This window comes from Hemiscyllium ocellatum, chromosome 7, assembly GCF_020745735.1.
Source record: "Hemiscyllium ocellatum isolate sHemOce1 chromosome 7, sHemOce1.pat.X.cur, whole genome shotgun sequence".
NCBI lineage: Eukaryota > Metazoa > Chordata > Chondrichthyes > Orectolobiformes > Hemiscylliidae > Hemiscyllium > Hemiscyllium ocellatum.
The window spans coordinates 13,109,856-13,132,960 of record NC_083407.1 but is presented as its reverse complement, the minus strand read 5'-3'; the positions used below and the strand labels follow the sequence as shown (position 1 = coordinate 13,132,960).

The window sequence follows — 23,105 nt, the reverse complement described above, 5'->3', positions numbered from 1 at the left end:
TCTGACCCCGGAGCTGTCCAAGGCCTCTTTCCCCCTGCTCTTTTTTCCAGACCTCACCGACCACACAAAAGCTTACCAAGAACATTCCTCTTTGTGCTTTTGCTGTTCTTTCTGTTCCTGCCCACAGTTTTGTAAATGTTTCATAGACATCATCGAATCCTTACAGTGTGGAAACAGGCCCTTCAGTCCAATAATCCACACCGACCCTCTGAAAAGTAACCCACCCAGACCCATTCCCCGAACCTGTTACTCTACACTTCCCCTGACTAATGCATCTAAGCTACACATCCCTGAACACTATGGACAATTTGGCATGGTCAATTGACCTAACAAGTTTGGGCTGTGGGAGGAAACCGGAGCACCAAGAGGAAACCCACCCAGACATGGGGAGAACATAACTCCACACAGTCCACCGAGCCTGGAATCAAACCTAGGTCCACGGTGCAGTGAGGCGGTAGTGCTAACCACTGAGCCACCATGCCTCCCAAAAAATGTGCTCTCTCTTTGTAAGAAATTGATAAAGGTAGCTACAGGTCTTGTTTAAGTCAATTTGTACACATTCAGTTCATTCCGACAAACTGTCTCTACTCAGAAACTTAACCTGCCGTCTCTATGTCTCCATCAAAGCGGGATTTCATTCCTCCTTCACCAACTCTCCCATTCCTTTCGTAATTCCCCTCATGGCTATGAATTGATATCATTGCAGCAATCAGAACCACAAAGACCAATTGCTTCTCAAACTGAAAATTCTCATCTTTGCCCAGAAGACAGCAGGGCAGGAGAAGGCCATTCAGCCCATCTGCTCTATCATTTCATGTGATCATGGCGAATCTGATTTTGAGATGCCAGTGTTGGACTGAGGTATACAAAGTTAAAAATCACACAACACCAGGTTATCGTCCAACAGGAAATTGGTGATGCAGATAAAACCAGAATTGGAGGGGAGCTGGACTCTCAGAGGGTTGTTGGGGTGGGGATTACAAGGATGGGAATAAGACAAGATTATGGAGGGATTTGAACATACAGGATTCTTAGGGGACTTAACAGGATAGATAAGGAAAGGGTGTTTTCCCCTTTGGGAGAGGATAGGACCAGGGGGCATCATCTCAGAATATGGGGTGGCACAGAATGATCTGATCATCTTCAGCTCTGTTTTCCAACCTTTCTCCCATAATCCTTGTTTGTCTCACTAATTAAACATCTGTCTATTCCAGCCTTGAATGATCCAGCCTCAACAGCCCTCTGCAGTGAAGAATTTCAGAGGTTTACCACCCTCTGAGAGAAGGAATTCCTCCTCATCTTTATCTCCAATGTGCGACCGGTTTTATCTGCATCACCAATTTCCTTCACCCCACTGTTGTTGGCCATGCCTTCTGATGCCTTGACAAAGATTCCCTCCCAAAACTTTCCCACCTTAGTCCACCCTTCCCATCACCCTCAAGGTGCCTTCTCTGATCTCTACTGAAAACTCTTTATCTGGCACTTCTTAATTGGCAAGAAGCACACTTTGGGACATTTCGCCATGTTACAAATGATCGGTTTCTGTTTCACTGTTGTATTTCCACTTCCCCTTTCTCTTTCTTTCACGTACACAGCATCCCATTACATTCCAGTGCTCTTGACTTCATTATGTTGGTTGTGACACGCAACGGTAGATTTCTAATGAGCGTACGTTACAAATTAAATCATGATTAATTAATATTTACACTATGCCTGGGAAATGGAGGTCATTCTCAAAAACAGGAACAGGGATAGTCCTTCAAGCCTGTGTGCAAGAAATATTCACATTGATATGGTGACCTCATGATGTCCCAAAGTGTGTTAGTAGCCAAAAAGGTACTTTAGAGTCTAGCATTACTTCCAGGGACACAAGGCAGCTGATTGGTGCACAGGCCACCTGAGAGGGAAATCCTAAAAACTGTTGCTTTGCAGAAGCTTATGGCTGTCTACCCTAGTATCTCGTTGTGTAGGTCAGTGTCAGATCGCATTTGATAGTCACTGCTGCGACACACCTTGGGACAGGCCACAACATGAAAGGTGCTGTGTAAGTGCAAGTTGCTGTTGCATTGAGCAGGCTGTCTGTGTTTTTTAGGATGTTGGGAGAGGGGTGGGAGACCACAGAAGAGGAACTCTGCTCATCTTTGAAACAATGGGACATTTTTACATCCGCCTTAGGCCCAGGCCCTTCCAAATGCCACAGGAGAAAGCAGCGCAGAGAGAAATTTCATATAAAGTGGACCGGTGATGAGGCAATGTCACCGTGACATTGTTTGGCATCATCAATCACCACTAGTCGCCATTTGCTGGCAGCTGTGAAATAAAGTGACTGGGTTTGAATAATGAAATCATCTGTGATTGAATTCATCCTTTACATAGCCTCCGCCTCCACTTTAATATTCATGGCAAATATTTAAGGAACAGATGATCAATGTGACTCACTGCTCTAGGCAGTTAAGGATGTCTCCCCAAATAGGTCTTTGACTCAGGATTGCCATTAGTTGCTCGAAAGCCTAGGTCACAGACTTGGCCCATGACCCAACACCGAGAAGACCAGTTCTAATGATGAGTCACTTTGACTATCCGTGAGAGTGTTGCCTATACTCAACTTAGCCCATGTTTGCAAAACTCAGGACACCATGACCAACATTAGGTGCTATTATGTAATCGGACAACAATTAGTAAATAATCCTGACTGTGCTAAGGACGATACCATGCAGCAAGCAGGTGAACTTCCAGAAATTTGTGCTCATTCAGTTCAGGGCACACAGGGTTAACATTTCAAATCTACTGAAGTTCTGAAGAAGAGCCATTTCAGACGGGAAATATTAACTCTGTTTCTCTCTCTCTCCACAGATGCTGCCAGTCCTGCTGAATTTCTCCAGTACTATACTTGCTTTAGTAAAGCAGAGACCCAGGTAGTGCTACAGGGCCCTGGGTCCAAATCCCACAGATCCAGATGGCAGAATTTAAAGAACAAAAAATCTAGAAATACAAGTCCATTAATGACCTTGAAACCATTGTCGACTAGAAGGCCATCTTGTTGACTAATGGCCTTAAAGAAAGAAAATTAGCAAATAGGAGCAGGAGTAGGCCATTTGGCCCTTTGAACCTGCTCCAACATTCAACTCAACTCGAGACTCTGTTCCCACTACCAGCTAATACGCATTGACCTTTTTAGTCCTAAGAATTATATCTGACTCCTTCTTGAAAACATTCAATGTTTTGGTCTCAAGCACCTTCTGTAGCATTCCTATCTATCTGCCAACAGTAGTGTGGTGGATTTTTAACCGCCATCTGAAATGGCCCAACAAGGCCCTCAGTTGCAGCAAAGTGCTGAACAGTCGCATTGGAATGAAACTGGACAACAGCAAATTCAGCCCTGTCGACCTTGCAAAGTCCTAATTGTTAACATCTGGTGGTTAGTCTCAAAATTGGGAGAGTTGTCTCACACATTGTCATACTCATAGAACTTACAGAAATTCTCCTGGACATCACCATCACCTTCAGAGACAGTGGTTCTGTCAGGAGGGAGTTACCCTGCACATCCTCATCATTGACCCCATCACATTTGTCCGCGACAATATCACTGAGAGTGACCATCACACGTTCCTTGTGGAGCCCAACAGCCACCTTGAGGATAATCTCCGTCATCTTGTCTAGTACCTGCACTGAGCTAAATGGGACCAACTTCGAACAGATCAAGCAACTCAAAACTGGGCATTCATGAGGCGCTGTGGGCCATTAGCAGCAGATCTGTACTCCAGCACAATCTGTAACCTCATGGCCTGGCATATCTGCCACCCAAGGCAGGGGAGCAACCTTGGTTCGATGGAGATGCAGCCAAGAGCAGAACCACATCTATCTGGATATTAGGATTCAACCTGGTGAAGCTACAACACAGGATAATCTGTATTCCCAACTGCGTAAGCAGCAAGTGATAGACAGAGCTAAGTGATCCCACACGCAATGGATCAGACCTAAGGTCTACAGTCTTGCCACATTCAGTCATGAATGGTGGTAGACAATTAAACAACTCACTAGAGAAGGAGGCTCCACAAATATCTCGATCCTCAATGATGGAAGAGCCCAGCAAATCAGCACCAAAGATAAGGCTGAAGCATTCGCGACAATCTTCAGCCAGAAGTATCCAGTGGATGATCCATCCTGGACTCCTCCAGAGATCCTCTGTATCATAAATGCCAGTCTTCAGCCAATTTGATTCACTCCACAAGATACCATGTGAAGGATAAAGTAAAGGCTATGGGCCCTGACAACATCCCAGCAGTAGTACTGAAGACTTGTGCTCCAGAACTTGCTGCTCCCCTAGCCAAGCTCTTCCAGTACAGTTACAATGCTGGCATCTACCCAACAATGTGGAAATTGCCCAGTGTATGTCCTGTACATAAAAAAGTAGGACAGATCTAACCCGACCAATTACCACTGATATTGTTCTTTTTTAAATTTCCAAATATATTCAATGAATTTAAATGTTACCAGCTGTCATTTAGGCCAGCCTCCCCAGAGCATTAGCCTGGAGTCCAGTGACCTTATGAATCCAGTGATACTATCAGCTCTTCATCAACAAAAGGCAGCACCTCTGACAGTGAGGCACTCACTCAGTACTGCAGACAGGAGTGGCAGCTGAAATGTTCAACTTGATCAAGACTTGGACCCTTAACTTTCTGACTCAGAGATGGAAGAGCAGACCATGAACTTTTAGATCTGTACTTGTGATGCCACAGCATATAAGGCTTTGGGCCAAGTGTGGGTAAATGGGATTAGCGCAGTTTGGTGTCTGTTGTTCAGCATAGACATGCTGGGCCGAAGGGCCTGTTTCTATGCTGCATGACTCTTATGACACAGACAAACTCATTCCAATTTTGTCTATGGTGCAATGAATTTCTAATCTACTCAGAGCACTTAGAATATAAGATTCTTCTTCCTTAAGCATTAGCACATAAAGTATGGTCAACCCATCACCGAATGTCACCTGGCGACAGCATCATCCTACATTAGTCTAATCACGTCAACGAGAGAAGACAGGATTTTCTGCAGTGCTGAGATTTTCCTCCTAATTGAATCACTGAATGAATGATTAAATGGGCTGTGCTGTGAGTTGTAAGTTGGCCAGTGTTGCTGATAATTCCTAGATGTTTGGTCCTTCTTTCATTTTAATAAACTGTCTGAGAAGCGAGCGGAACATGCACGGTTGAGTCATTTAATTCCGTCTGTAAAAACCCATCAGAAAAATGAAAGACTAAACAGAAAAATCACCCCACCTGCTTCTGAATTCATTAGTGTGCAGGAAAAGCTGGCAAGATTACATTTATCATCCATTTCTTGCTGCCTCCCTGAGAGAAACAGTGATACACTCTTGAGCTGGTTCAGTCTAATGATGGTGACCCTCTTATTGTAAGGGATTTGGTAATATTGATTCAATGTCCTTAAAGAATCAAATCGTGAATGATTCAATGACCATAAAGAATCAAGGATACAACTTAGAGCTGATGGCGCTCTCCCAGATAGTGTCTTCATGTCTTTCTGGATTGTACAGGTCACAACCAGAGAAAGGTTCTGTTGAATTAGTCTGAATGAGTCGCTGAATCACGTTAGCCAACCTTCCATCCACCGACTCCAGCTACACTTCTCACTGCCTTGGGAAGGCAACCAACATCATTAAAGACCCTCTTACCCTGGTTAGAATCTCTTCCAATGGGCAGAAGACACAAAAGCTTAAACACACGTACTGACAGATTCAAGGACAGCTTCTTCCCCGCTGTTTTCTAGACTTCTGAATGGATCTCTCAAATTTTAAATTTAATGAGGCCTCACACTCTGTGCACCTTCTCTGCAACCGTAACATGGTATTCCTCGGTCTGTTCTATTGCCCTAGTGCACTTTGTATGATATGATCTGCTTGTACTGAATGCAAAAACAAACGTTTTACTGTACCTATGTACATGTGACAATAATAAATCGAATCACATCGATGTATCTTATACGTACTCCATTCTATAGCAAAATGTGTCCGTGGTGGAGAGGAATGATATTGAGCAGAGGGACAGGAATACTAAACAAAAGAACCACTCTGTCCCGAAGGGCCCATTTGTTCAATGCAGCCACAGTGAGTCGTCAGGGCTGCACCATTCTGTGCCCCTATCCTGCACACATCTCTCGACCTGTGGGAATTATAATCTACCTCCTTTCCCAGTCTGGATTACATACGAATCCCTAATTTTTAGACTTTGCCCTCTAGTTTTGGAATCCCCAACCAGAGTTTATCCTCATCTATTCTGTCTTATCCCATCAATATCTTGAAGAGTTACCGTAACTCACGATAAATAAGCTGAACCAGTCTATAAGACATCCCTGTTACTCCAGCCCAAAACTCACATTTCTGCCGATGTCCAACAGATTAGCTGCATCCCCATTTTAGCCACGGTATTCTGTAATCCAGAAATACATATCCAGTTCAAGGGATCAAGAGAGGAAATGATGGCATGGTATTATTAAGGAATATGGGCCAGAGGCATTAGGCTACAGATGAGCCATGATCAATGGAACAGGACCAAAGGACTGAATGGCCTATTCCTGTTCCTAGTACTAGGAATTTAGATCCCAACAGCTACCATTGTGAAATTTGAACCAATGTATCACCTTGACCTTTCTGATTCCAGCCCAGTGATATTAATGCTATGTCACCATTTCAGAAAGCTATTGAGAAGGATTCATATATGAGATTAATAAAAAAAAATTAGAACACACAGGCCTGGATATCCTGGCTGATATTCATGGGCAGAAGACAGAGAGTGAGAACAAATGTGTTATTCTCAGGTGGGCAGGCTGTGGGTAGAAAGGGTACTGTCAGAAGCAGGGCTTGAATCCTAGCTGTTCAGTGTTTATCAGTGATTTCAGTGTGGGGAATTAAATGTAATCTTTATCATTCTGCAGATGACACAAAACCAGGTAGAAGTGGAAGTTGTGAGGAGGATACTTCACAATGATTTGGAGAGGCTGACTGAGCAAACAATACAACAGATGGAATGGAGTGGGGAAATGGGAGGCTATCCACCTTGTAGGGTATCCTGACACGCAACTTTATGCAGTACCTTCCCAGATGGGGTTGGGCATGTCGAAAGAAAATGCATGGCCAGGAGACATTAAATACCCCTGTTTGGTCAGGCCACAGCCAATGACTGATGTCCATGGAACTATTTGCCCCAGTCAGAGGTCAGTTCTCACAGAGTCATAGTGCCATAGAGTCGTACAGATGTACAGCATGGAAATATACCCTTCGGTACAACTCACCCATGCCAACCAGATATTCAAAACTAATCGTTCCATTTGCCAGCATTTGGCCCATATCCCTCCAACCCTCCCTATTCATGCACCCATTCTGATGCCTTTCAAATATTGTAATTGTACCGGCCTCTACCGCTTCCTCTGGCAGTTCATTCCATACACACACCACCCGCTGCGTGAAAAAGTTGCCTCTTAGGTCTCTTTTAAATCTTTCCCTTTCACCTTGAACCTAGGCCCTCTAGTTTTGGACTCCCCTATGCTTGGGAAAAACATGCTGTCTATTTATCCTATCCATGCTCCTCATGATTTTATAAACCTCTATAAGGTCACCCCTCAGCCTCTGACACTCCAGAGAAAGCAGACCTAGCCTGTTCAGCCTCTCCTATAGCTCAAACCCTCCAGCCCTGGCAACATCGTTCAACTTTTTCACACAGAGGGTAGTACAGGTATGGATTGAGCTGCCAGGGGAAGTGGTGGAGGCTGGTACAATTGCAACATTTAAGAGGCATTTGGATGGGTATATGAATAGGAAAGGTTTGGAGGGATATGGGCCGGGTGCTGGCAGGTGGGACTAGATTGGGTTGGGATAGCTGGTCGGCATGGACGGGTTGGACCGAAGGGTCTGTTTCCGTGCTGTACATCTCTATGACTCTATCCTTGTAAATCTTTTCTGAACCTTTTCAAGTTTTACAACATCCTTCCGATAGCAGGGAGAGCAAAAAATGGCCTAAACGATGTCCTGTACAGTCCCAACATGACCTCCCAATTTCTACACTCAATGCAGCGACCAATAAAGATAAAGGAAAAGAAAAGTAGAAAAAAAATCAGCAAATAGCATTTCTGAATTGGTCATTAGAACAGCAAAGCAGCATTTTGTTTCAAGTGGTATGAAGGAAAGCATTTCACCTGTCGGGACGTGCAGGTCGGAGAAAACGCATTTGTTCCACACGCAAATATGTTCTTCCCGTTAATGAGCAGCACACGAATATAATTCTGACACTCGATCTGGAACAAGAGACAAATTATATGAGAGCTGTATTTGACATCAATCTTGCATTAATGAGGCATCTTACCTCATGTTGGGCTACCCTTGACGATCCTGCAGTTAATCAAATACAGTGGAAATGTAGGAGTTTGGAAGATTTGGAAATGTTAACTCTGTTTTTTCTCTGCACAGATGCTGCCAGACCTGCTGAGTTTCCTCAGCACCCTCTGTCTTTATCCCACTTGAATTGTGATTGTTGTTATAAAGCAGGAATCATCACAGTCAATTTGTGTACTGTAAGCTCCCAGTACAAGCAATTTGATAATGACATGTCGTCTGTTTTTAAATGTGGACGGTTCATTAATGGCAGTTCCTCTTTGAAATAGTGGCTGTGGGACATTTTACATCCACCTTGACAGGACAGGTAAGTCCTTGGATTAATATTTCATCAGAAAGACAGCAACACTGACAATGCAGCACTCTCCCTCTTCTACACTGGTGCATTTTTAACCTTGCCTTCAAGAGGATAAAGCAGAACTCAAACCCAGAAATTTCTGACTCCTGGTTGACATGGTGGAGGGAGATGAGGGATGACAAATACGGTCAGACAGGTTCTAGCTGAGGACATTTAAGATGACACTGCAAGGTTGCAGGGTTAGGGTTTAGATGAGATTAAATGGGCTGCACAACCAGCTTGTAATTAGTGCAGTGGGACCCACTTATCAAACGCATTGGATAAAGTACATTATAATTTCCCAAACTTTATTGACCATGTAAATTTAAAGTGATGTGCAAATGAAGCAATGGTGATGTAGGAAGGAGCTTTTTCATCACCTGAGTTGTTTGGGTCTGGAATGCATTGCCTGGAAATGTGGAGGTCGAATAGAGGCATTCGAGAATGGGATCGGATAATGAGATGGATATGGGCAAAAGGCTGGTGATTGACATTAGGGAATAGAACTGGTACAAGAACAATAGACTGAATGCACCGTATTCTGCACCATAACCATTCTGTGATCACTCTCCAAATTGGTGCCCAAATGTACAACCAAATAAATATGGTTTTATGAAAAGCACTTCACAAAGACTCAAATTCAGTTCAAGAGAAAACCCATGGAAAGCGCCATATTAAGTTGTGGCGTTGCAAATATTGAGAGAAAACTGAACAAGGCTCACATCCAGCAATAGCACACTGAGGCAACATTAAATTACACAGTAACTGCGTTGCGACGATAGTTTACAAATTTACCTCAGTCTTTCCTTTGCTCTGACAAGCTATCCTAGTGTCTTCTTCTGGTCCCCATTCTATTGCCTGAGAAAAGACAACATACAAATCACATGACATGCTCCAACTGGCTAAGAGCTCGGTTGTAAGGATTGTCATGGGAGGGAGATAGGAAGAAGGACAGGGTGGGAAAAGAAGGGAGAGGTGGGAGGTGGACAGAGAAAGGGAAGTGGAGACGGTGTTAATAGGAGAAGGGATGAAACTGTGTGGAGCTTGAGGGGAGTGGAGGAGGAGAGAGGCCAGAGAGAGAGAAGAAACAGCAGGAAGGCATGTGGGAATAAGAGAGGGATGAGGGCCTGAAGACAGATGACTAAGTCAGAGGGCAGGAGGTGGGGGGGAAAGAGGCAGGGGAGGCTGTTAAGGTGGAAAGGGGCAAAAGAGGAGAAAGGCAGGAAGAGGGGTGGATGAGGGAATAAAAAAGAAGTGGGGCAAAGGGAAAGGTAATTGTGAATGGGAGGAAGAATCAATGGACAGGAAATGAGGGGAAATGGCATGAAAGGGTGGAAAGGGCAAAGGGGTCAAAGGTTAGCATTTTAATTTTAATTGAAGATCTTCACTCATGCACAACATTTGAGGAGAGTCCATGAATAAGATGTTTGGCTAACTTGCTGCATGAACAGCAATGGGTAAAGTAATCCTTTGAAAACACTTGATAATCAGTAAGTCAACAGAGGGAAAGGTTATCATTTCAACATAAACGTGATATCTGCTCACTGCTCACTCCATCACCAAGCAATGACTTAGCCACTCACCCACTCCCAGCTAATTTTTATTTGAGAGTAAACCTTAATTGTCTTCGAGAAATCCGACCTCAAGTAGCGTGTACCGTACAGTTCCTATCACGAGGGCCCACAGATTAATCAATTAATCATTCAGAACAGAGCCCAACAATATCCATATTCCAACTGGGAACACTGGACAGTGATCACGAGCAGGAACTCCCAGGTAGTTGCTGCATTCCCTCAGACACTGAAAGGAACAGTTTCCCGAAAGACACTCTTCATTCAACCATTACATTGCTTCCTAAAGACTTCATGAAGCTTGTCCTGATCACCAGGGATTGAATCGTACAGCACAGAATGAAACCCATTTGGCCCATTGAGCCTCTGCTATCTCTTCGTAGCAGCTATCCAAATAATCCCATTCCCCTGTTCTTCCTGCACTGACCTGCAAAGAAATTCCCCCGTCTTGTAGTGATCCTGTTACGCACAAGTGGTGGAGTATATGAACTGGGGGCTGGAGTAGGCCATTCAGCCCCTCAGGTCTGCTACACCATTCAATAAGATCATGATTGATCAGAAAAATGGGGAGCATTCCAAGAGTACATAGGAGGAGGTGGGGGGTGGTGGTGTGGTGGTGGGGGGGGAGCTAAGTGCCAATTGACTAAGATCTTAAGAAATAAGAAGGATTGGATGTATATGTACATAAGTCATTAAAAGAGGGACGTGGACCAAGGGCAGACAGAAGGGATTCGTTTAATTTAGCATCATGTTCAGCACAACATTGTGGGCTGAAGGGCCTGTTCCTGTGCTGTACTGTTCTATGTTCTATAAGAAGCAGGACAAGTGGAGAGAGCAATGAATGAAGCATACAGTATTCTGGGTTTACTCGAATAGAGGACATGAGCAAGGAGGTGATGCTGACCTAGAATAAGACACTTGTCGACCTCATCTAGTGTGTGCTGAGGAATGGGGGTAAGCCATTTGGCCCTTTGAGCCTGCTCTTTCATTCAGTAGGATCATAGTTCATCTGACATTCCTCACGTCCACTTCCCTGCCCCTTCCGCGTAGCCCCCGATTTCCCCACTTATCAGGACTATATCTGTCTTAGCCTTAAATATACCCAAGGGCTGTAACCCCACAGCTCTCTGCAGCAAAAGCAGGGTTCACTCTTCATTCTGGCTGGAGGGTGCAGACTTAGGCCTTGCCTCCTTGATAGGGGTACTGGCAGCATCAGTCAAACAGCACGAGGTGAAGAAGGTTTTTGAGTCCGTGGCTCCACTTCCCACTCTCCCTCCTGAATGTTTAAAGCAGGTTAACCTGAAACTAAACAAAGCACCTCCCACAATGAAGACAGGCAGGTCTAATCCACATTTCTCTGCTATTTCCCTCCTGGGAAGTTTCTGTTAAATTCCGATCCTCTCCAGTAGAGTTGCAGCGGGGGTGAGTGACAAGTGACCGGCCTGTGACGGGCAATTTGGTGATTCTCTCTGACTATTTATCTGCTGAGATTTTGGCTTCTCATTGTCAGAGCACATGGGCAGGCAAAAGGAATTCAAAGCGGGCATCAATAAACAAAGCCCACAGAGCTGGGGAGCAGAGGTTAGGTCTGTCCGATGTGATGAATTAGCAGCAGGAACCCCAGCCCTCTGACTGGGGGTGGGGGCTGGGTCTCAGAATAGGTCACTAAGTGAATGGGCAGCCAGGGGTATTGAAATGTGAAAGAAAAGGCAAAAAAAAGTTTGTCTCTGGTTTCCCTGACGACCCCATTCAAACGTGAAGAGAACAAAACACTTCAAACACCGCCTGGTACATTACAGCAGCCCCACTGGACACTCCGAAATCTAGAGGCAATTGCAGGAAACATGAGGGGAACGGTGGAGGATGGGTGAAAGTGAGAGGGAGGTGGGGGGGGGGCAATTGAGTGGGAAGAGGGGCATGGGAGAAGGGCATAAGGGCAAGTGAGATAGTGGTGAAATGGGTCAGATAGCCATACGGCCCAGAAACAAACCCTTTGGTCCAATTAGTCCCTGCCCACCCATAATCCCAAATGGTGACTCAGTGGTTAGCACTGCTACCTCACAGCACCAGGGACCTGGGTTCGATTCCAGCCTTAGGCAATTATCTGTGTGGAGTTTGCATGTTCTCCCCGCGTCTGCATGGATTTCCTTCATGTGCTCCAGTTTCCTCCCACAGTCAAAAGATTTGCAGGTTAGGTGGATAGGGAATTCCTGATAAAGGGCTTTTGCCTGAAACATCAATTTTCCTGCTCCTCAGATGCTGCCTGACCTGCTGTGCTTTTCCAGCACCACTCGTATCCAGACTCTGATTTCCAGCATCTGCAGGCCTCACTTTTGCCTAGGTGAATCGGCCAAGCTAAATCGCCCACAGTGTTCAGGTATGTATTGGTTAGGTGCATTAGTTAGGGGAAATGTAGAGTAACAGGGGAGGGGAAAGGGTTTGGGTGAGGGTCAGTGTGGACTTGTTAGGTCAAATGACCTGTTTCTGCACTGCAGGGGTTCATGAAAACTAGTTGCACCTGTCCCATATCTCTCCAAACTTGTATTATTCATGTGCTTGTCCAAATGTCTTTTACATGTCTGTGTGGAGTTTGCACATTCTCCCCGTGTCTGCGTGGGTTCCCTCTGGATGCTCCGGTTTCCTCCCACAGTCCAAAGATGTGTAGGTTAGGTCAATTGGCCATACTAAATTTCCCCATAGGGATTTGTAGGTTAGGTGCGTTAGTCAGGGGCAAATATAGGATAGGAGAATGAGTCTGGGTGGGTTGCTCTTTGGAGATTCAGTGTGGACTTGTTGGGTCGAAAGGCCTGTTTCCACATTGTAGGGATTCTAATAGAACTAATAGAATAAATGTTATAACTGTACCTGCATCCACTGCTTCTCCACACACGAACCACACTCTGTGTAAAAAAATTGCTCTTCATGTCTTTTTTAAATCTTTCTCCCCTCTCACATTAAAAAACAGCCCTCCTTGTCTTGAAATCCCCCACTTGCAGGAAAAGACTCCTGTCTTTAACCTTGTCTATCCCCCTCATGATCTTATACACCTCTCACGTTATGTCTCAACCTTCTACAATCCAGTGAAAGAAGTCCCAGCCTATCCAACCTCTCCCTATAACTCAAACCTGGCAACATGCTTGTAAATGTTTTTCTGAACCCTGTCCGGCTTAATAATATCCGTCCTATAACAGAGTGACCAGGACTGAACTCCAGAAGAGTCCTCAGCAATATCCTGGACAACCTCAACACCTATACTCAAATCATCTGAGCAATGAAGGCAAGCAGGCTAAACACCTAATTAACCACCCTGTCTATATGTGACACAAGCTTCAAAGACTTATGTACTTGAACTCCTGTTCAACAACACTATCTAAGGTGAAAATGTGTTGCTGGAAAAGCGCAGCAGGTCAGGCAGCATCCAAGGAGCAGGAAAATCGACGTTTCGGGCATGAGCCTGAAGAAGGGCTCATGCCCGAAACGTCGATTCTCCTGCTCCTTGGATGCTGCCTGACCTGCTGCGCTCTTCCAGCAACACATTTTCAGCTCTGATCTCCAGCATCTGCAGTCCTCACTTTCTCCTAGAAAACATTATCTAAGGCCTTACTATTAACTGTATAAATTCTGCCCTTGTGTGTTTTAGCAAAATGCAATACCCCGCAGTTATCCAAATTAAAATCTACCTGCTAAGGGCAAGAGCGTCATGGAGGAGGAGGTCAACAGAGTGTCCTTTTTTTAACTCATTCACAGGAAATTCCTGGCCAGGCCAGTAATCATCGTCATTTCTAATTGCCCAGAAGGCAGTGAACAGTCAACCACATTGCTTGGGGTCTGGAGTCACAGGGCGGCCAGACCAGGTAAGGATAGCAGATTTTCTTCCCGGAAAAACCATAGTGATCCAGATGAGTACTTTAGTGACAATTGACTCACAGTCATCACTAAACTCTTAGAACATAGAACATTACAGCACAGTACAGGCCCTTCGGCCCTCGATGTCGCACTGACTTGTAAAACCAACCAAAAGCCCTTCTAACCTATACTGTTCCATATGTTGATCCAATGACCATTTACCATTTAAATGCCCTTAATGTCGGCGAGTCCTTAATTCCAGGTTTATATTAAATTTAAATTCTGCGATGGCTGGATTTGAAGCTCGCTGCCCTGATCATTATCCTCAATCTCTGGATTAATTGTTGCATCCTAATATCAATAGACAATAGACAATAGGTGCAGGAGTAGGCCATTCTGCCCTTCGAGCCTGCACCACCATTCAATATGAGCATGGCTGATCATCCTTAATCAGTATCCTGTTCCTGCTTTATCTTCATAACCCTTGATTCCACAATCCTTGAGAGCTCTATCCAACTCTTTCTTAAATGAATCCAGAGACTGGGCCTCCACTGCCCTCTGGGGCAGAGCATTCCACACAGCCACCACTCTCTGGGTGAAGAAGTTTCTCCTCATCTCTGTCCTAAATGGTCTACCCCGTATTTTTAAGCTGTGTCCTCTGGTTCAGCAATCACCCATCAACGGAAACATGTTTCCTGCCTCCAGAGTGTCCAATCCTTTAATAATCTTATATGTTTCCATCAGATCCCCTCTCAGTCTTCTAAACTCAAGGGTATACAAGCCCAGTCGCTCCAGTCTTTCAGCATAAGGTTGTCCCACCATTCCAGGAATTGACCTCGTGAACCTACGCTACACTCCCTCAATAGCCAGAATGTCTTTCCTCAAATTTGGAGACCAGAACTTCACACAGTACTCCAGGTGTGGTCTCACCAGGGCCCTGTACAGCTGCAGAAGAACCTCTTTGCTTCTATACTCAATCCCTCTTGTTATGAAGGCCAGCATGCTATTAGCCTTCTTCACTACCTGCTGTACCTGCATGCTTACCTTCATTGACTGGTGTACAAGAACACCCAGATCTCTCTGTACTGCCCCTTTACCTAAATTAATTCCATTTAGGTAGTAATCTGCCTTCCTGTTCTTGCCACCAAAGTGGATAACCATACATTTATCCACATTAAACTGCATCTGCCATGCATCTGACCACTCACCTAACTTGTCCAGGTCACCCTGTAATCTCCTTACATCCTCATCACATTTCACCCTGCAACCCAGCTTAGTATTATCAGCAAATTTGCTAATGTTATTACTAATACCATCTTCTATATCATTAACATATATTGTAAAAAGCTGCGGTCCCAGTACTGATTCTTGCAGTACCCCACTGGTCACTGCCTGCCATTCCGAAATGGAGCCATTTATCACTACTCTTTGTTTCCTATCAGCCAACCAACTTTCAATCCAAGTTAGTACTTTGCACCCAATACCATTCGCCCTAATTTTGCTCACTAACCTCCTATGTGGGACTTTATCAAAAGCTTTCTGAAAGTCCAGGTACACTACATCTACTGGATTTCCCTCGTGCATCTTCAGAGTTACATCCTCAAAAAATTCCAGAAGATTAGTCATGCATGGTTTCCCCTTCATAAATCCATGCTGACTCTGACCTTTCCTGTTACTACTATCCAGATGTATTGTAATTTCATCCATTATAATAGACTCCAGCATCCTATCCCACCACTGAGGTCAGACTAACTGGTCTATAATTTCCTGCTTTCTCTCTCCCACCTTTCTTAAAAAATTGGTATAACATTAGCCACCCTCCAATCCGCAGGAACTGATCCTGAATCTATCGAACTCTGGAAAATAATCACCAACACATCCACGATTTCTCGAGCCACCTCCTTCAGTACCCTGGGATGTAGACCATCAGGCCCAGGGACTTATCAACCTTCAGACCTAACAGTCTCTCCAACACCAATTCCTTGCAAATATAAATTCCCTTCAGTTCAGGTCCTTCAGCCACTGTTACCTCAGGGACATTGCTTATGTCTTCCCCAGTGAACACAAATCTGAAGTACCAATGTAATTCTTCTGCCATTTCTTTGTTCCCTGTAATATATTCCCCTGTTTCTGTCTTCGAGGGCTCAATTTTAGTCTTAACCATTTTTTTGCCTTTCACATACCTAAAAAAACTTTTACTATCCTTCTTTATATTATTGGCCAGTTTACCTTCGTACCTCATTTTTTCTCTGCGTATTTCCTTCTTAGTAATCCCCTGTTGTTCTTTAAAAGCTTCCCAGTCCTCCGCCTTCCCACTTATCCTTGCTATGTTATACTTTTTCTCTTAACTTTATATGTTTCTTAACTTCCCTCGTCAGCCACGGTCACCCATGGATCTTTCTTCCTTTTTGGAATGAACTGATCCTGCAACTTCTGCATTATACACAGAAATATCCGCCATTGTTCCTCCACTGTCATCCCTGCTAAGGTATTACACCATTGAACTTTGGCCAGCTCCTCCCTCATAGCTCCATAGTTCCCTTTATTTAACTGAAAAATTGTCACTTCCGATTGTACCCTCTCCCTCTCAAATTGCAGATTGAAGCTTATTGTATTATGGTCACTACTTCCCAATGGCTCCTTCACTTCGAGGTCCCTGACCAATTCTGGTTCGTTGCACAATACCAGATCCAGAATTGCCTTCTCCCTGGTCGGCTCCAGCACCAGTTGTTCTAAGAATCCATCTCTGATGCACTCCACAAAGCCTCTTTCTTGAGATCCAATACCATCCTGATTCTGCCAGTCTACCTGCATATTGAAATCCCCCATAACAACTGTAGTAACATCTTTGCGACAGGCCAATTTCAGCTCCTGATTTAACTTACATCCGACATCCAGACTACTGTTTGGGGGCCTGTAGATAACTTCCAAGAGGGTCTTTTTACCCTTAGTATTTCTCAGCTCCATCCACATTGACTCTACATCCCCTGATTCTAGGTCCCCCCGCGCAAGGGACTGAATATCATCCCTTACCAACATGGCCACCCCACCCCCTCTGCCCGTCAGTCTGTCCTTACGATAGCACGTGTAGCCTTGAATATTCATTTCCCAGGCCTTGTCCATTTGAAGCCACGTCTCAGTTATCCCCACAATATCGTATCTGCCAATTTCCAAAAGAGCCTCAAGCTCATCCATCTTATTTCTAATGCTTCGTGCATTCATATACAGTATTTTTAATTTGTTACTGCCCTCACCCTTCCCATCAACTCCTATTTCACTCAACCTTACAGCATGAACGCACCCACTCAAATAACAATCACTTACCTTCCCGACCGGCTTTGCGCTCTGCCTTCACTTCCGCCCAGCTCCCACCGCTCTCTGATGCGAAAAGCATCATTATGCCTACCCCTGAGTGGGAGAGGTAGGAGTTGCGTAGGGGCAGATTCGAAGGGACTGAGGGGGTGGGAATAGGGATGGGGGGGGAAGAGGAAGTGTGGGGGAGGGGCTGAAGGGATTGGAATTACTCTGAGACAGGGAATCAATGGATGCTGGAAGTCGAGGTGGGGGTGAATCTGTTCTATGTGTTCATAAAGTCCTCAATAAAATTGTGACACTTCAAATATTCCATTGATTCCCATTGGTGAGCTGCTTCATAGGCAAGATACAGTGACAGTAGGGGCCTCCACTTAATGCTCCCTTGACCTAAAAATGCTTTATTTTATCCAAACGACAGCAATGCTTGCAAAAAATATTGTTTCTTCTTTGCACTGATCCTTAGCATCAATAAATTACCCGTCTATGATGTATAAGAGAGGACAAGAACCTATTAAAACAGACAGTCAGCAGAGAGACAGGGTGAAGGCTGTCATCAGAGGAATTAACTCTTAAATAACAATTACATGCTTCTCCTGTCACCAGAAAGACAGGTTGACCAGCCTCTGCCCTATTCACATCCGCATTAATCAGCCACTGATGTCTGTTCTTTGACAGAAACAGTGCCTGTCTCAGTACAAGCCACACAGGACTCAGACTGGCACCCTAGGGGATACATGAGAGAGGCAGAAAGGGGCGGGGAGAGAGAGAGAGAGAATGTGAGAGGGGGAGGGGGCAGATATGGGAGTGTGGGGGAAGAGCAGGGGAGATCTGATTGAATGGATGAGTTGTTTCTCATTTTTCCCTTCATGGGCCCCTGGGAGGGGGGGAGGGGGTCGCGGTGGGTGGGGGGTGCTGACATAGCCTAATTGCCCTCGGACCTAGGAAAGCTGTCTCCAAAATTCCAGAGGGCACCCACATTGCAGTGGGTCTGGAATCACGTGTAGGCCAGACCAGGTAAAGATGGCAGATTTCCTTCTCTAAAGCACATTAGATTTATATTTCTTTTCACGTATACACATCAGGCCACCAGTGACGTTGTCACTACACCATGAGTCCCACTGACGCTGCCGGCTCTCGACCTGGGTCCAAACCCACCGCGCCGAATCAGCCTCGTTCTGGTCACATTGCTGCTGCTGCCACCTCCTGGTACCACCATTTCAGTTAAGGAAATCAGTGCACTGTGAACCAGATGGGGGTTGGCGCAAAATTCTGTGCGTGTGCCATCAGAGAAAGGCACCACCAGCAAAAAAAAACTGGCAATAACCAAAAAAAAATACACAATAGATAATATGTGGACAGATTGGACAGCATTCATAATCCTAATTCTGAAGATGGGTGACCAGACTCAGAGCATTAATTCTGTTTCTCTCTCCATAGATGCTGCCAGAACTGTTGAGTTTCTCCAGCAATTCCTGTTTTTTTGTTTCAGGACTGACAGAGATATTGCCAAGAGTATGAACACGTGCAAGGAGCATGTTCTGCTGGTGTCAGCAAAAACACAGCCTCTTTAACAACAACACTCATTGGTGTTGCGATTAACTTTCAATTCTGGATTTATCAATGCAGGTAATTACCACACGAGTATCAATCCGGGCCTCTGTCTAGTCCATGACCACTGCTCCATCATCTCTCCCAATGGTGTATTATTGAGTGTGAGGATGTGATTGGCAAGCAGGGAGATTTGATGGTGTGTACGAGAGTCCACTCAGAGCTTGGCAGCACTCTTACAGGATCCAAGGGTAGGATGGCAGGCAAGGGGAAAGGGTATCAAGGCAGTGACACAATGTCCACTGCTCTGCCTAGTGATTGGGGTGACGTTGGACAGGCTAATTAACACCCTCATAGTCAATGAATGGACATCACGTTGAGGTTGTACAAGATGTTGGTGAGGCCTCTTCTGCAGTACTGTGTCCAGTTCTGGTGTCCCTGTTATAGGACGGACTTTATTAAAGTGGAGAGGGTTTAGAAGACATTTACCAGGATGTTGCTGGGAATGGAAGGTTTGAGTTATAAAATTAGACTGGGTAGGCTGGGAGTTTTTTCACTGCAATGTAGGAGGTTGAGGGATAACCTTACAGAGGCTTATAAAGTCATGAGGGGTATAGATAAGGTAGATGGCAGGTGTCCTTTCCCTAAGACAGGGAATTACAAGACTAGAGGGCATCTTTTTAAGCTGAGAGAAAAAAGATTTAATAAAGACATGGGGGAAATTTATTTTACACAGAAAGTGGTTCGTGTGTGGAATGATCTCCCAGATAGAGTGGTGGATGTGGGTACAGTTACAACATTTAAAAGATATTTGGATAAGCACATGAATGAGAAATGTTTGGAGGGAGATGGGCCAAGCGCAGGCAGGCAGGCAGGACTAGTTTAGTTTAGGATTATGATGGCATTGACTGGTTAGACTGAAGGGTATGTTTCCATACCGTCTGACTCTGCGACTCTATGAATAGCCACTAAAAAAGTCTTATCCGTCCCTGCCAGATATTACCCATGGTGGGGGAGGTTGGTACCAAGTACCCTGACAGGCCTATAGAAATTTCTTCACGCTCTTTGCTAGTTGCCCCTCCCCTTCCCCACCCCCATCCCAAGTTGTGAAGATTCCAGCCACCCGCAGCCCAGTTGGATCTGGCTGCAGTCCCAGCAGTGACCACTGCTTCCTATGGCGCTGTTCAATGGCCTTTCATTGAAAGCTGGGCAAGTGGAGGTGGGTTCATCAATCACCTGGAGGGAATTCAGCCCTTTCTGTGTGTGGGTGTGCGTGCAGGAGAAGGTAAGAGAGAGGGACAGCGAATAAGAGAGATATGGGAATGTTTGCTTGAAAACACAAAAAGTGTTTTTGTGTGAAAGTGAGTGTATAAGAGCATGCAAGTGTGAGAGTGAATAAAAAGTGTATACCTGCTTAATAATATTCAGATAAAGCACCTTCAATTGTTTGTACTATGTTAAAGGCACTATATAAATGTAAATGTGGTTGAGAGGGAGAGTATCTGAGAGGCAAAGAGGACAGTGTATGAGAGAGAGAGGGAGCAGGTTTTGGAGGGATTGACAGAACGAGAGAAGTTTGTTCAAGAAAGGAAGATAGAGAGCCAAAGAATGCACTGCCCATTCAAACTTGATCACATGGAAGTAAATTGACCAGCTCTGGAGTCTCTCTTCTCTCATTCACACCTCCCCTCCTCGTGATCCTCCTGGCTGTGATCTCTTGAAGTTCCTGTGCTGCTTGTATATGTCTCTGGCTACACCCTCTATTCCTCAATTGAGAGTAAGCCAGGAGAACATGCTGGGATTGGAATTGGGGCTGCTCATTGTCCAGGCCAATGCACCTGTCAGGCACTGAGTTCAAAACCTCCTTATTCTGAGCTTCTGAAAATCTCAGGGAGATGGCTAGGAAGAACTCTGCAGACATGAGATGCCTTTAAAGCTCATGAGACACTAAGTGTATGTCTAATTCCTTTTTATTCTTTTATCAGATATAACCAGAGCTAGCTGGGCCAACATCTTTTGACCATCCCTAACTACACTGGAGATGGTGGTAGAGAGCTCCCTCTTGAAATCCACATGAGGAGGATACACCCAGAATGCCCTGAGGTAGGGAATTCCAGGATTTTAGGCCAGTGACAGTGAAGGAATGGTGATATATTTCCAAGACACAATGGCAAGTGGCTTGGAGGGGAACTTGCAGGTAGCGATGTTCCCAGGTAAGTGCTGCCCTTTTCCTTCTAAATGGAAGTGGTCCTGGGCTTGGAAGATGCTATTGGAGGAGCATTGGTGCAATCCTGCAGGGCATCTTGTGCATGGTACACATTGAGCATCAATGGTCATAGAGTGATTAAGGGTATGTAGGTAAAGCAGAAAAAGGGTGGACAAAAGCCTAGTAATCAAGGTCATCCCTGGCAAGGCCTTTTCTTCCTCTACCTCCAGTACTATTGATCTCTCAGGCTGATGACATAAATGGTTTGGAGTAAAGCAAGATTATTTCCATCAAGATAGATTTCTCTCCCAATTATTGCTTTGAAAGGGTTGATTCATTTTAGTGTACAGTTCTACAAGAACCGATCATTAGCCAGAGCCCATCAGCTTGGTCAATGAACATCAGGAGGAGCATGGGAATGGAGGTTTAGACCATTTAGCCACGGACTATCTAACCAATCCAAGTCATGGTTAATCATCCACCTCAATGCCATAGATTCATAGAGATGTACAGCACAAAAACAGACCCTTCAGTCCAAATTGTCCATGCCAACCAGATATCCTAAAGTAAACTAGTGTCATTTGCCAGCACTTGGCCCATATCCCTCTAAACTCTTCCTATTCATTTACCCATCCAGGTGCCTTTTACATTTGTCATTGTACCAGCCTCCACCACTTCCTCTGGCATCTCATTCCATACACGCACCACCCTCGACATAAAAATAGTTGGCCCTTAGGTCCTTTTTATATCTTTCCCCTCTTACCCTAAACCTATGCCCTTTAGTTGTGGACTTCCCCCCTCAGGGAAAATACGTTGTCTATTTATCCTACCCACGCCCCTCATGATTTTGTAAACCTTTACAAGATCCCCCCTCAGCCTCCAATGCTCCAGGGAAAACAGCTCCAGCCTGTTCAGCCCCTCCGTGTAGTCAAACCCTCCAAACCTGTAAATCTTTTCTGAACCCTTTCATATCGCCATGTCATTCTCATGGCCTTCATATCACTAGTAACTAAAAATCTATCAATCTCTGTCTTGAACTCACTTAACTGAGATTCGCCAGTCATAGAGGCGAGAGTCCGACATGTTAACGGCATAGAAAAAGCCTCTTAAACCCATCATGTCAGTACAAGTCAAAAACAATCACCTAACCATTCTACACCTATTTCCCAACACTTGGTCCAAAGTCTTGTATAGTAGAAGTGGGTACTGCAGATGTTGGAGATTAGAGTCAAGATTAGAGTGGTGCTGGAAAAGCACAGCAAGTCAGGCAGCATCTGAGGAGCAGGAAAATCGATGTTTTGGGCAAAAGCCTTTCATCAGGAATGTCTTGTATGCCTTGCCATCACAAATGTACATATAAATACTTCTTATTTGCCACAGCAAGTGGCTAAGACTGAAATATCGAATGTTTTCAGAGGAATTATATAATTTTGAGGTCTAAAGGGATCAAAGGGCATGGAGGAGAAAGTGGGAACAGGGACTGAGCTGGATGACCAGCCATGATCATACTGAATGGTGCAGCAGTTTCAATGGGCCAAATGGCCTCCTCCACTCCTATTTTCTACGTTCTATGTCTCCAACTTTCTTGCTGTTTGCTGGGAGTCTGCAGAGTTTGCCTGAGACGGGGGGAGGGGTGAGCGAGAATAGAGCCCAGTGTTCTGTTTCAAAGTGAGTGAACATTGGTCACAGCAAAGTGGCTTTTATTGTTCAGCTTCCCTTCTTCCGTATGCCTCCCCCACACCCAGTCAAACCCGCTTTGTTTTCCTAACAGTGTCAGCACTGAGTGATGTGCTGTGAGGTGCGAATGATTGATTTCCACAAAGAAATACTGGCCACCCACCCACCAAGACCTCCTGGTCTCACTCGCTTGAGGTAGGA

The 23,105-nt window shown here is 44.9% G+C and overlaps 1 protein-coding gene across 3 annotated transcripts in view; it reads right to left on the bottom strand.

Annotated features, from left to right (window-relative positions):
* The window catches only part of sema5ba (sema domain, seven thrombospondin repeats (type 1 and type 1-like), transmembrane domain (TM) and short cytoplasmic domain, (semaphorin) 5Ba), a 339,576-nt gene that overhangs the window by 144,959 nt on the left and 171,512 nt on the right, over positions 1 to 23,105 (bottom strand). For all 3 annotated transcript variants that reach the window (XM_060828274.1, XM_060828276.1, XM_060828275.1), the window contains exons 6-7: positions 9,537 to 9,599; positions 8,209 to 8,307 (exon numbers count right to left, since the gene is read on the bottom strand). In XM_060828274.1, coding sequence (XP_060684257.1) covers positions 8,209 to 8,307; positions 9,537 to 9,599 — 162 coding nt within the window. The remainder of the gene's footprint in view (positions 1 to 8,208; positions 8,308 to 9,536; positions 9,600 to 23,105) is intronic.